Source organism: Pteronotus mesoamericanus, unplaced genomic scaffold (assembly GCF_021234165.1).
Source record: "Pteronotus mesoamericanus isolate MK-2021 breed Mesoamerican mustached bat unplaced genomic scaffold, CSHL_Meso_final contig_74, whole genome shotgun sequence".
NCBI classification, from domain to species: domain Eukaryota; kingdom Metazoa; phylum Chordata; class Mammalia; order Chiroptera; family Mormoopidae; genus Pteronotus; species Pteronotus mesoamericanus.
Genome location: NW_026555247.1, coordinates 8410846 through 8425121, shown reverse-complemented (window position 1 = coordinate 8425121; position 14276 = coordinate 8410846). Strand labels below are relative to the sequence as shown.

General features: G+C 35.2%; 1 protein-coding gene across 4 annotated transcripts in view; it reads left to right on the top strand.

Annotated features, from left to right (window-relative positions):
* Window positions 1–14276, top strand: part of ZNF521 (zinc finger protein 521) — a 280897-nt gene that overhangs the window by 27431 nt on the left and 239190 nt on the right. For all 4 annotated transcript variants that reach the window (XM_054583473.1, XM_054583471.1, XM_054583470.1 and 1 more), the window contains one exon: window positions 2083–2262. Coding sequence is in view for 3 of the 4 variants with exons in the window: in XM_054583471.1 (XP_054439446.1) it covers window positions 2083–2262 (180 nt within the window). In the remaining variant the exon portion in view is untranslated. The remainder of the gene's footprint in view (window positions 1–2082; window positions 2263–14276) is intronic.

Genomic DNA, 14276 nt, shown 5'->3' with positions numbered 1-14276 from the left:
GTGTGTGCGTGTTGCCTTCCAACAAGTTTTTAATGGTGTGGGGACCAAGTTGCCGCAGTTGGGACAGTTATTTATTTTCCTGAATTACTCTCTGATTTGGCACTATTTTACCACTTGGTTTTAGTTTTTTGGAGGTCCTTGAACCATTACCCATTTGTTGCATTTGTAGCTGTAGATGAAACATTTCAAACTAGCAAAGTCAAATGTCGTGTATCATATAGTGTCAATTTTGGAAAATGTAAGCATGTAAGGTGCTTTTTAATTTGGAGGTACTTGGTCTGTTCCTGTTTACAGAAAAAATACCAGTGAAGGACTTTCTTATGTCTTCCTGCCCGCCCCCCACCCCGCCCTTGCTTCTTTAACTTCTCATCATCACTAAATAGTATTTACTAAGCACTCACCTGAACACGATGCTGTGCTGGGCAAAGTACAAGACAAATGAAAAAAAGGATCCTGAGATTACTCTCCCAGGAATGAGCAGCCAAAACCCCTGTATGTCAAAGTGGGCACTGTGGAGAGCGTTGAGATAATAATTTTCCAGATGGCAAATCAACCCAAATTACCAATTTACTTCAATAGTATGTCCTTTAAACAACAACAACAACAACAACAACAGACAATACTCCTTGCTCTTTGAGATGGGAATTCTGCTTTTTCCCATAAACCCAAGAGATTATTATATATGTGGACTGTAAGTTGATTTTGGCATACGTGAATTATTTGCCGAGTGGTGATATAGTTAAGTTTATTGCAGATGTGACGAAAGGCTTTGGAACAACTGCCAGCAAAAAAGGGAGCATAGTTACTTGTAGAAGTAAGTTTTGTAGAAGGGTGTTACGTGCAAGATAGCAGAAAGCATTTTCAGACACTTACTGACTTTTCTCAGAAATCTGGACGAATTTTTTTTTCTGTAAATTCTTGATTGTAACATTTCAAATATTTATCCCCCCATATTAAAAATGTTTGACTACAGATAATGCATTACATGTTTCTTAGGTATTTTGATACAACTCTTTTATAACTATTTCACCAACTATTCTATTTTGAGACAGTTTATTTCTGTGGAGGACTTTTTGTTATTAGAAATTAATGTCTTATAAATTAAGTCATAGCTTATATTATCCTAATTACCCCCAAAGAGGCATATTCTCTCTCTCGCCATCCCTCCCCTGCCTTTGCTTTACCGCTCAGAGGAACAGTGGCACCATGATGTTTGGGAGTACTTCTTTAAAATCAGTCAAAGGACAACATAAAGAATCAGAGAGTACTTTAAGTATTTACTGTACTTTAAGTGGAAACATTACTTGTGTTCTGTTCTCTTGATTGCCCATTGCTATATATGTAAGCATGTTTAGGATTAGAATGGAACTATTTTTAGTTTTCCCATTATTTAGCTATTAATGTTGATAATGACAACTGAAGTTGTTTACTTGATTATAATTTACCATTGTTCTTTTGGATATTGTGTTTCATTTTTTGATGATTTTAAAAATAAGACATACCAATGTATTTAAACTTGAATTTGTGTTTGTAAGAATGTTTTGCTGTGTGGTAGAGCTTATTTTGCTCTCACTGTCTAGCAAATAATGGGGTAACTGTGTGTTTTGACCAGTTTATAAGTAAAGGTCAATTTCATGCATATGGTAATTAACTTAGCTTATTCTAGACTTTTGGTTAATTCTGGTAATTTCCCGTGAAAGAGTATATTTAGCAGAAAAGGAATTCATTCTTAAGCACTTTTTTTCCCCCTTTCCATTGGAGGCTGTTTAATTTTAAAAGTGATTTATCTCCTTTTGTTTTAAGCAAAACCCCCTAAAAGGCCAAGGGGTGGTAAATTATTTGAAAGAGGAGAAGGGAAAAGAGCTGCATGTTGGAGGAGAGAAGGAGAACTTCCAGTCCTCACAAACTGAACATTCTAGGGAAGACTCACTTTTGATTCTTCTGTAATAAAATCTGCAATAAGGCCCTCCCATTGCAGCTTGAAGGAAAATTGTGTTTTTGTTTTTGGTAGCAAGAAGATTAAATGTTACTTTAAAAGAACCTGTCTTTAAACCCTATACTTACAGTCTTGATTTTTTTCAGACCCCAACTGTAAACTTGAAGACAAGGCTGAAGATGGAGAGGCATTAGACTGTAAGAAGAGGCCGGAAGACGGAGAGGAGTTGGAGGACGAGGCTGTGCACAGCTGTGACAGCTGCCTGCAGGTGTTCGAATCACTGAGCGATATCACAGAACACAAGATTAATCAATGTCAGCTGACAGGTAAACAATACTTATCACTTCTTGTCCTCTCATACTGTTCTGTTTCTGATTTTTTTCAGTTTGTTCTTTTTTTTTTCCCTCTTCCAATTATTTTACTCCTACACTCGAATACCTAGGTAAGTCTTGAAGTGCTTTAGGAAGAATTCTAAGATGGTGGTTTATATGGTCACAGTCTGAGTTTTTCGATTTTGAATTGTACTTCAATTTTCATAGCTAATGGGCGTATTTTAACTAACATGTAAAAACATTACAGAGATGTCATCTAGGTGCTAACATTGGGTGACTGAAATAAAGATTAAAAATACCTTCTGAATATTTTTCTTCAAAGAAGTGTAGCATGTATTGGTTTATTTTAGTTGACATATATCTCCTCAAGGGAACTTTCTCTGATCCTTCTCTGCTGAGTTCAGTGCCTTTCTGTGTTCCCATAGTCAGACGCTTATTCTTGAATATCATAGTTTACACTGAGTGTGTTAACTTTTCCATCTGCCTCCTTAGTCTGAAAGCTCATGGATGGCAGAAGTATGTCTTATTTATCATTGTACCCTCTGAGCCTTTGACCTACAGTAGGTCCTCAGGAAGGCACAGATGCTATTCTGCCCTGCAGTTCATGGAAAGAATCAGATTTAAAATGACATGATGCAAGGCATGTTCAGTTTAATGGACTGAGAAAACTAAAACTCAGTTTACGAAGTTTCTACTTTCTTTAAAAATATATCCTACAAGAATGTGCTATATGAGACTAGGTGGCATATTTAGATACTGTTCTTTAGATTCATGTCATTTTTCTCTTACTATTTTAAGCTGACATTGCTCCTGTGTGTATATGTACGTGTGCTTATAAATCTTTCTCTCTTTATCTTATTTTCCTAGCAAAAATTTTTCTTCAATTAACCATGTGTAGTTAATACTGGACAAGGTGCTTCTCCAACTGTTTGCCACCTAATGTTGATATTGTTGTACGATTTTAATAGGTGTTTCATTTTAGTCAGATTTCCTGACACAGATTATTGTGGAAATGTTGGATTAAATCCAGTTAAATAGTCTTCTTTATTAAAGTGCACTGTGACTCTTTAAGAAGGGGTTACAGTGAGTAAGTTTATTAGGCCATAGAATCTTCTTTCTTTCAGAAAATCCACCATCATAGGTATGAGAATTGATGAAGCATATAATTATTGGTACAGTTTTTTTGTGTCTTTTGGTAACTTATTTTGATACAATACCAAATTTATAGAAAAATTGCAAAAAATAAAACATGTAATTCTCATACTGCCATTTATTGCCAATTGATTCCCAATTGTTTACATTTTACTTCTCTTGCTTTATCATTCATTGTCTTTCTCTTTCATCAATTTTTTTCTTAATCATTTGAGACAAGGTTGAAGCTATCACACCCTTCTAAATATATCCTGTGTATTTCCTAAGAACAAACACATTCTCTTACATGACCACAGCACACTTACCGAAATCAGGATGGAAAACACTTATCATAGAATAGTGTCATCTAATCCACAATCAATATTGAAATTTCAACAGTTATTACAATAATGTCCATTAGAGCTATATTTTTGTCCCTCCAGGACAAGGATCATGCATAACATTTAAATGACAAGTCTCTTTTGTTTCCTTTCACCCGGAATGACCTCTTAGCTTTTGTCTTCCTTGATGAGTACCTGCCAGCTCTTTAGAGAATGCCCATCTTACTTGGGTTTGTTTGACATTTTCCTGTGATTACATTCAGGTTATATACTTCCATGGCAGGAACACCACCAAAGTGATGCTGTACCCTTCTCAGTGCACCTAATCAGGGAGTATGTGATGCTGATTTGCCCAAGTTGATGATGTTAACACTAACTACTTGCTTAAGGTGGTATCTACCAACATTATCTACTGTGAAGTTACTATTTTCCCTTTGGAAACAATAAGTACTTTGATACTATATAAATATCATATTCATAAAACATCCATTTTTACTCCATGATGTTTATATTTATTAGTTGGACTCTTGTTACAGTATCCTTTCATATTTCTTCATTCATTTATTCAAATCACCATGGGCTCTTGAGTTTTTATTTCATTCATTGGGTCATAATTCATTACTGTCATTATTTTGATGCCCAGATTGTCCAAGATTTAGCCCGTAGGAATCCCTTCAAACTGGATTCTGTGTCATTTTAATATGTCTCTGTCACAATTTGAGGACTCGTTTAGTGTCTGTTCCTGTCCCAGTCCTGCAATCGTCCTTTTCCCCAAGGAGCCCTGGTTCCTTTAAGAGGACAAAGGTGCTGTGTGTGCTCATTGCTCTAAGCATATCAGTTACATACAGACCCTCTCAGCTGACAGAATTAGGCAATGTTTATGTTTATAAATTACTATATACACGTAAATATATTTTTCTCTAATAAAAACTCTGTTCTTACTGATACTTCTAATTTAATTCAACACGTCAGGTACATCCCAGTCTTATTCCTTTTTATATTTTTTACTCCCTTCTTTAGCAGTGAGAAACTTCCATCATCCTTAATATATTTACTCATTTTCTTGAGTCTATAATACACATTAAGTGGTTTCGAAATTGCTTACTCATACCATCACGATAAGCAGACCAACTAAGTAGAGTTGAATAGTTGTTTATAATTATTAATGCTATAATTTTAATGTAACATTTGCATTCATTGAAATTTAAAAATCGTAAATATACAATATGATGAATTTTGACAAAATACATACATCTGTGTTACCTATATTCCTCTTAATTTCTTGCGCCCTAGAAATTTCCCTCATATCCCTTTCCAATTAATAATGCTCCAACAGAAGTTACTGACTTTAAATTTTTTAAATCATAGATTAATTGTGCATGTTCTAGAATTTCTTATAAGTGAAATCGCACAGTATGTATTCTCTTGGTGTTCAGCTTCTTTTGTTCAGCCTAATGTCTGTAAGGTTCATTCATGTTTTGTACATTGTTTTTTTATTGCTGAGTAGTATTCATTCCATCACATGAATATATCATAATTTATTTTTGATTCTTCTGTTAGATACTTGGGTTATTTTTAGTTTTTGGTTATTATGAGTAAAGTTGTTGAGAATCTTTCTATATGTCTTTTTGTGGATATATGTTTTATTTCCCTTGAGTTAGAAAGTAGGGGTAGAAATGTTGGGTTATGGGTGTAGGGTGGGGTATTTAAATATATGTTAAATGTATGTTTTAACTGTATGAAAACTTCTAAACTTTTTACACTTCTACTAGCAGTGTTTGAGAGCTCTAGTTGTGGATCCATGCTAACATTTGTGTTGTCAGTCTTTTTAAATTTAGCATTTTGTTGGGTGTGTAGAGGTATTCTTTGTGGATTTATTTGCATTTTCTAACTCATATATATTTAATTGACTTCATTAATTAATTTTTCCTCAGAATGCATAATTTTTTGAAAAATCCTACTAAGTGCAGGCAATTAGTACAATTCTATTTTAAGTGGAATAGCTCCTGCTTTAAAGGAAGCTTTATTGTTCTAGAATCAGTACTAACAGGGGGTAAAGATGTGGGAACTTGGCTGACATGGCCAGTATATATTCTGCCTGTAAGAAATCTTACCTATGGTAAGATTGCCATATCTCTTATGTGAAAGGTTAACTTTCAGATTCAAATAATTAAAAAAAAAAACAACTTCAAATTCTACTTAGTGTTTACTTATTATTGAGTTTCTGCCATATACTTGTTCTTATGTTCAATTCTATGGAATATAAGAGAAGCAAAAAACATTATTCCTTTACAACTTCATATATTATTACAATATCTATTTCTTTATATACTCTATAACTTTAATATCAGTGCAGAAAATGCTGGATTTTCAGCGTATGGTATGGAGAAGGTAATATTTATGGGTCAAATATTGTGTTTCTTCAAAAATAAAAAAACTAATAAAATATTTGGTTTATTTTGATCTTGAGCTTTGTAAAAACAGAGAATGGAGTCTGCTCACATACTGCCTTTGAATCAGAGGTAGGGGAACAGAGGCTTATTTGTGACTTGAGACACATTTCAGGAAAGGTAAACCCGATGGACCTTGGTCCTGTTTGTTGTTGTTCAGGATGATTTCTTGCAGAGGGTGGTAGGTTGATGGGAAAAGCAGAAGTGGAGGATCGGGGAGAGAGCAAGAAGAGGGAGAAACCAAACCAGGAATTATGCACATTTGTTGAAGGTATTAAAGTTGAAACTTAAATTAGCTAAGGGTTTAATCTGGAAAAGATTAAAGATGCTGGAAGCATTTTAATTAAAAAGGTAACATGATACTTTTACCTTCTTCCTTGGTTACAGCCTTTTTATGTAAGTTAGGAGGTCCAACTCTTACAACTTTTGTTTCCTGCTCCTTGAGCTAACTCTTTTCTTGGTGGCTTTTCTTCTTGTTTTTCTTCCTTCTTTTCTTGTTTGTTCCTCTCGTCCCCCCTCCTCTTGACCCCCTCCTCTTCCCCTCCTCCTCCTTCCTTTTCTTCCTTCTTCTGATGGATGAAGTGCTATTTTAGCAAAGGATGAAATTTCAAGTTGTTTTCCCCCTCTTAGTTTTACTCTTTCTTTCATTATTCTTTTCATTCTTTTTGTCTTTAACTTCATCTAGCTATATTTGTATCTTTGCTATTTTTCCTTATTCCTGTTCTTTATTCAAGACTCTTAATTTCTTTATTGCCCCCATTTATCCTTTTAATTTCTCCCTGTTTAATAGCCTCTTGCTGCTCTTTAAACGTTTTTTCTTTGCTCCTCATGGCTTCCCTTTCCCTTCTATGGATCTCGAAATGTTTGCTTACATGTTAGGTCCTACCTAACTTGACCTTATTAGCCTGAAGACGTTTTGGTGAGCAGTTTACACAAAGAAAGAGGGAATTCTGAATAGTGCACTCTAGGATTAATTAGCGGGTAGAATTAGGAAAGAAATCTTAAAAATTTGTTGTTTGCAAAAAAACAGAAAGCTGAGGATTCTAGGGTCTGATGCATATGGGAGTTCCTCAGGGTAGCTCTGTTGTCAGAGACCTGGTAGAAACCCTGCTTTGAGATTCTTCCCATCCTTTAACTGAGGGTTTCTTTGGTTACTTTTATCCCCAAAGGTGAAGTATATTCCTAGGATAGTCTGCCTAGATGAAAGCAGATTCACTCTGTATCAAAAGTCTTGAAAAATCCTCATACAATCTTGCCAAGTGAGTCCAGAGTAGATAAGGCTTTAGGAAATGAAGTTAAAATATGGAGCAGGGTGATCAATTCTGGACCAGTGTGAAAGTGATCTTGTGGATTGAATAAGCCCCAGGTCAATTCATGAGTAGATGTCAGTAACCTGGACTGAACTCACAGACAGTAGAGTCAGCAGGAAACCCAGAGATCTAAAGGGTTGCACACACAATTTATGGAATCCATATTGATGGCTGTTCCGGAATGTGGGCCTCTTGATCTAACAAAGAGCAAAACAACCTGTAAGGATAGTAAGGGACAAGGTGGCACTCATTTCTTTGTCTCATGGTGCAATTTTTCCGTAGTTTACAGTTCAGCATGTGTTAGTAAGTTATGTTCATCCCTGCTTGAAGGAGTAAGGGGAAAGGTGAGAGGAAGACAACTAAATCCCACTCTTCAATTGTAGCAGTAGAGGAAAGCCACCTGTTTTGCCCCAGCCGTGCTCTCTTTCCTGGAGTCTGGAAAGAAAGGGAAATCAACACTAATGCTGTTGGGAGTCTCTGATGCAGAAGACAGATTATCAAAATATATATTTAAAGAAGGAAAAGCACAGAGAACCTCTCATTTTACTAATCCACAAACCCTATCATTTTTTGCCAATTCCCTCAGGGGATGGGGAGGGCTGGAAGCCAGAGGGGTCTCATCACACCTCTCAACAAAGATTTAATAGCAGGGTGCTATGGGGAAGGCTGAGATTACGGAGACTTTATTTTGCTTAGAAAACCGAGTTAGAACTAGCATTGTAAATCATCAAAACTAAGCTACACTTCACAGGATAAATTTGTAAAGTGCATTTGGTAATACTGTATGCTCGTTCTGAGTCATTTTTCTCTTTTCTCCTGCTAATTTGCAAACTTGAGTTGTCTGTTAAGTGTTCTTTCACATCATTGATGTGATTTGCCTGGGTGTAAATGCAGAAAAAAGCTGAAGAGCATTGTGTTCATTCTAAATCCTCTGGCCCATCATGCTATTGATAGGATGAGTAGGTAGACATATATGTGACAGCAAGGATGTTGCACTTTGGGGGAACATGTTTGTAGACCAGATTTAGAAAGCCCTAACTGTGTTTGTGACTCCTTAACAAATGTTATTACTGTACAGATTCTTTTTGAGGAAAATGAACTGAATCAATGAGTGGACACTGTACATTAGTATGAAATCATATATGTTCACTTAATTTGATTTTAAAACTTACGAGACCTCCTGGAATCTTCACACAGATTTTGTGGACTGAAGACTTTTAGACATCTGGATTATTTTTGGCCAAAGAATTTTTAAAGTGAAATACATTTTTTTCTTTCCAAATTAAAGACTGGTTGGTTCAACTTGAAAATCAAATACCATAAAAGCTAGTCCTGTTGGCAGTGGGAATAAGGAAACTGAGTGTTCTGTGGAATGAAGCATCATTTTCATAGAAGCGTATTGAAACTTTTTATATTCTTTTTTCCTTTTCAAGTCATTATTTAAAATAAATTACATGAAATAAATGATATTTTAACTTTTTAGTTTATATTAATTAGGGTTAAGACATAACTCATTTGCACCTTTCCCTATTAATTTCTATGTTATTTCATTATTCATATTTTGTTACTAACCTTTACATAGTAATTATCTGTTTCAATATTAATTGGGCTTAAGGCACTGCGTATTTTATTTTCTGTTTTTCTCCATTTTGATTGATTTCTGGTTTCTTACTTAAAATATTTTCTCAGCTTTTAGCTTACTCCATCCTCTCAGCCCCCAGTGTGGTTTCAGGGCCTCCATTACTTCCATTCCCAGCCCTTTTTCCACATACTTGCTATTTTTAAGATGAGTGATTTTCAAACTTTTTGATTAAAAAATTTAGTATAGATCTTCATAATATGCATATACTACATAGATATGTATATGATGTAACATTTACAAAAACATAAATTGAAAAATGAAATAAAGATGAAACAGGCAGGTTTTTTAATTTATAGTCCAGGCGAGTGTAGCTCCGTTGGTTGGAACGTTGTCCCATGAACCAAAAGGTCCTGGGTTCAGCTCTGTGGCTGTGGGTTTGATCCCCAGTCGGGGCACTTAGAAGAAGGCAATAAGTTGATGTTCTTTCTCACATTGATGTCTGTGTGTCTGTCTGCTCGTCTCCCTCCCTTCCCCACCTCTAAAAAGTAATGAAAAAATGTCCCCAGTTAGGATTAAAACAGTAATAAATTTATATTGTTTTGAAGTCCTGGTCTAGATTCAATTCTTTTGACAATTTATTTTAATGGCTGTGAGTGCTGAAGAAAAAGCTATCTCCAAAACCACCAAAGAGAGAACATTATTAAATTTCTTGATAGGGTTCATCATTATCAGTGGTGCCTGTAAGCCCATATTTCAGATAATTTTTCTGGCAATCTCAATTTTGTATTGCCAGTTTTGGTAAAATCTGCTTATATTGTTTCTTTCTTACCCCTTCTTTATTATAGTGAATGACAGTATCGAGGAGTGAAAAGGCAACATGTGCCGTTTCCTTGTTCACTACCTGTTTTTGATTGTCAGTATCTTGCAGTTTTCTTCCAGAAGACTTTTTAAATCACTTGTCAAAATTTGGGGATTTTGTGTGAATTAGTTAACATTAAATGAGATGTTTTTATTTTGTTGGGCATGGTAGACAGCACTATTTTGAGGTGTGGGAAGAGACTGGAAAAGCAAGGGTGCCGAGGCCAATGGGAGTACTATTTACTTTCTTTCAGTGAGGTCTGATTTGTTTGTGGGTGGCTATTTATGGATGGAGTCTGTTCTGATCGCTTGCATAATATTCAGAGTATCTTCTCTACCCTAGGATAAGTACGTTGTATTTCAGAGACCACTGTTCTTGGCTACCAGTAACTTCATCAAGTGCAAAACAACTCAGTGACTCTCTGCTCCCTTCAACTTTAGAGAAAGTGGTGGGGCTGTGTGGGTCATTTTCTTAGTCTAGCAGGATCTTAAGTTCTTTTATGCATTTATCAGAGAAAAAGCAATCCTCCATAATTGGTTCCAACCTTTGGGCTAGTGGCCGAGTGAGCTCCTTTTTCTGGTTTTGGAGGAAGGGTCAATTTAACTGTTACCTGCTTTAAAAACTTTGTGATTTCCACATTGGTTTTGCTGCAGCAGAATTTTTTATATTGGTATGTAGTCTACATTCTCTTTTTGATATGTTTGTAAAATTTTCTACCAAAATATGGATGTAAAAGAATCATTTGTAGGTTCATCATTTTCTCGATTCTCTTTGAATGTTTTTGGGCCTTGTAATTGGGATTTATGAAAGGATTATACCTATGAGTTATATTTTCCCACAATGAATGATGACTTATTACATATATTAATTTATCAGAATGAAATAGTTGGATTGGTGAAGGGATAATTTAGGAAATATTTCTCTATGTTTTTTGATACACATTTTAAAATTATGTGTTTTTACTCTCAACCTGCTTTAAAAACTTGTGAATCACTGGAAAGCTACTAATTATGAAGGGAAAGTTCTTGAAGGGTGAGCTTTCCTAGAAATAGAAATAAATGGGTATACTCATTTTATTTTTTATAAGTAAAACCTAAGCAGAAAATATCCTGTGCGTGTGTGTGCACGCATATGTATGTTTATATATATATATGAAATTAGCATTTTAAAATGAATAGAATTCAAAAAGAAAATTGGCACTATTTGTGTATAAAAAATGTTACTTTTGGATGTCTTATGTAACCGCAGTTGTTTCAGATAAATGGTTTTGCCTTACTTGTATAATTAACATTGAATATATAATCATCTAATTCTGTGGTTTCGGGATTTGCCAAAAATTGTAAATAAAATGTCAAGAATACAAACCATGGGAGAATATCTTCAAGAATTTCCACCATGTCCTTGATGGTCATCGATGGTAATTAAAGCTGTCAGTTTGTCCCTGTGGAGAAGTGTGAACATTATAAATGACGGGCTGTATTTGGGATGTGGAAACATTGGGGTCTCTTTTGTGGGGAAGATGAATTAAAAGAGACCAAACATTTCTGAGGCCCTCTGCAGCCATTCAGCCTGTCTTACAAGCAGGGCAGTGTTTAGCTACTTGGATGCAGTTGTATGCACCCAAGGGCTCTGCTGCCTGTAGCCTGTTGTGTTCGCAAACGTGAAATTCAACATGTTGAAATTTAAGATGTTGGATATTTACATATTTGCATGACTGCACTTAACTATATATATATTTTACATTACTTAGGATAGTTGTGACCAGTAGATATCTACTTCCTTTATAGGGTAGTGAGTTGCTAGAGAAGCTATTAATAGTAGACCTTTTCCTATCCTTTCTTCTTGTGCTAAATCTCTGGCTGGGGACCTTATCTTTGGGGAATGGCAGCAATGTCACAGAGATCTATGACCTCTTAATAGGCCTTGGGAAGGGGAGGCAGGAATCATTCTACACTGTGCCTCAGGGCTTAGTTCCTTTAAACTTCAAGGAATTGGACTGGAACTCTTTACTCCTCCTTTCTTTCAGCTTTACCTTCAGGGGAAATTGATCGATTAGAGGTGATTATTCCACAAACTCTGAATCCCATTCCCCTCTTTGTTCCAACTGGAGCTTCTCAAAGTTTAAAGGGATTGTGTCTCCTGTGTGAATTGTAGAATGAATTTAAGTAGATTATTGGGTGGAACTCTTTGAACACACATTAAAAGTGCTAAAAAATATATTTGAAACAGAAGGAAATATTTGAATTTGAAGCAAAAGGAAAGGGAAACATTTGTTTCAGTATAATTATAATGTAATTATATGGTGTGCTTTTGAGCAATGATTAGCTGTTAGAATGTAGAATCATAGTAGTACTTCAAACCAAGAAAATAACTGGGTCAGTGCAATAAATGGACAAATGTGCAAAATCTAGATGGTGAGTAAGACCCTAATAGGACCAAAGACATCCATAAATGAGTGGGTTTTATATGTCTTTGTTAAGCCCAGTGAGCTACTAATTAATAGATTTTAGATTTTTTCTAACTTTGTTTAACAACAACAAAAAGATATATCCCTATTTTTTTTTTCATCTGGGATATATTTGCCTTATGGACACTGTGGACCATGTTAGGATTATATTTAATACCACATCAATTTAATTTTTCCTTCCTTTAAAAAATCTTAATTCTTGGACCCTTCCTACCCACAGAGCAGTATTAGCTCCCCCTGGTGACTAAATAAAAATGTGGATAAGGATTATTGGGGTGATTAGCATCCTTAATTTTAGCCTTTAAATGCATAATTAATATTAGGGTGCATTCACTTGTCATGCACGTTGAACTGTTTTCCAAGAAAAATTCCAATTAGTCTTTACAAATGTCCATTTTCATGCCTGTTTACCTTCATAATGAAGGCTGGTCTATCTCGTGTGGGTTTCTTGTAGTTGTGCCCATTTTAATGACCCCAGAGCTCTTGGTTTTCTAATATGGGAGATACTGGAACAGAAGTTGGATATTCAGGTCTTCTGTAAACTAGGAGCTGATTACAAATGCGAAAAATAAAAGAGCAGATACCAATTTGGCTATCTCTATTCTTACCAAATATTCTTTTTATTAAAAAGGTTATCACTGTTAAAACGACTTAGAAGAAATATTGTTTTAGAAAAAACACTATTATACACTCAAACATTATGATGTGTTTTTTGTTATATCAAGAAAACATTTTAATTTATGAATTATTTAAAGCATATATTATTATTTCGCAGATTACCTTTCAACTTAACTCATAATTTTATAAAAAGTCTTTCCCCATCATAATTAAATGATCAGGTTGACAGATTTTTAAAAATGCTTTTATAATCCTTTTGTAAAGGAATCTCTCAAATCTGTTATATATTGTTCTCACTATCTCTTATGTATAATTTTATTTTCTGTGTGAAATATTTGCTTTCACTGATGTTTTATACCAGTTATCAGAAAGCAATGTTCTGTGACTGTATGGATCTGGTTTAATATTTTATTAAATATTATTTATTATCATGCATTCAAAAGATTTAAACTCTTATCTGGAAGCTAATATCTGAGTTGTTCTTTTGCTTCTTCTGTTCTTCTGATTATTTTCCATAATACAGCACTCCCTTGCCATCTTTGCTTTTCTGCCTTTCCAGGGCTTTATACTTAGGGTATGAGCCTTAGCCTATTGTTGTCCCCTCCCCCCGCCCCCACTAAGGTACACTTTGTATTGAGTGAAAGGATACAATTCACTAAACAACCCTTTCTTAGTATCACCTTCTTTGGCCGGTAGAAATCTAACAGAAGCTTCTTAAGGAGTTACTGATACTGTTTTTGTCATTTGGCCTGAAGTGGTGGCTTGGTTAGCAGGCAGTGCAGCTGAACACAGTCCCCTCTCTCTTTCTCAGTTTTTTTTTCCCCTCCTTCCATGACTTCCTTCCTCAAGCACACTGCCTGCCCTTTGCAGTCCCTTTGTCCCAGAGCCAGGCAGAAGTGCAGCAGGCCATGCTTTGCCTTCACTTTGCTAGTGGTTACTCACAGGCATAACTTAAATTGGTGCCCCAAGATTAAATAGTGATAGCTGTCTTCTTGTGAATGACAGTTTAAAACAGACAAGTGTTTATTAATGCAGATGTTGTTCCATTGATTAGATGCTGCAGTTTGGCTTCCTATAATGAAAAGTGAATGGCACCATTTCTTGCTGTGCTAAGAACATGCAGGGATAGTAAAATGAGTAGCACCTCTTAGTAGTTTGTTTTCCCAAATACTGCTATGCATTTATAAACAATCAAGTTCAATAAATATTTCAAAATCCTACTCTTTATCTAGTAAACACTGGAGATGCAG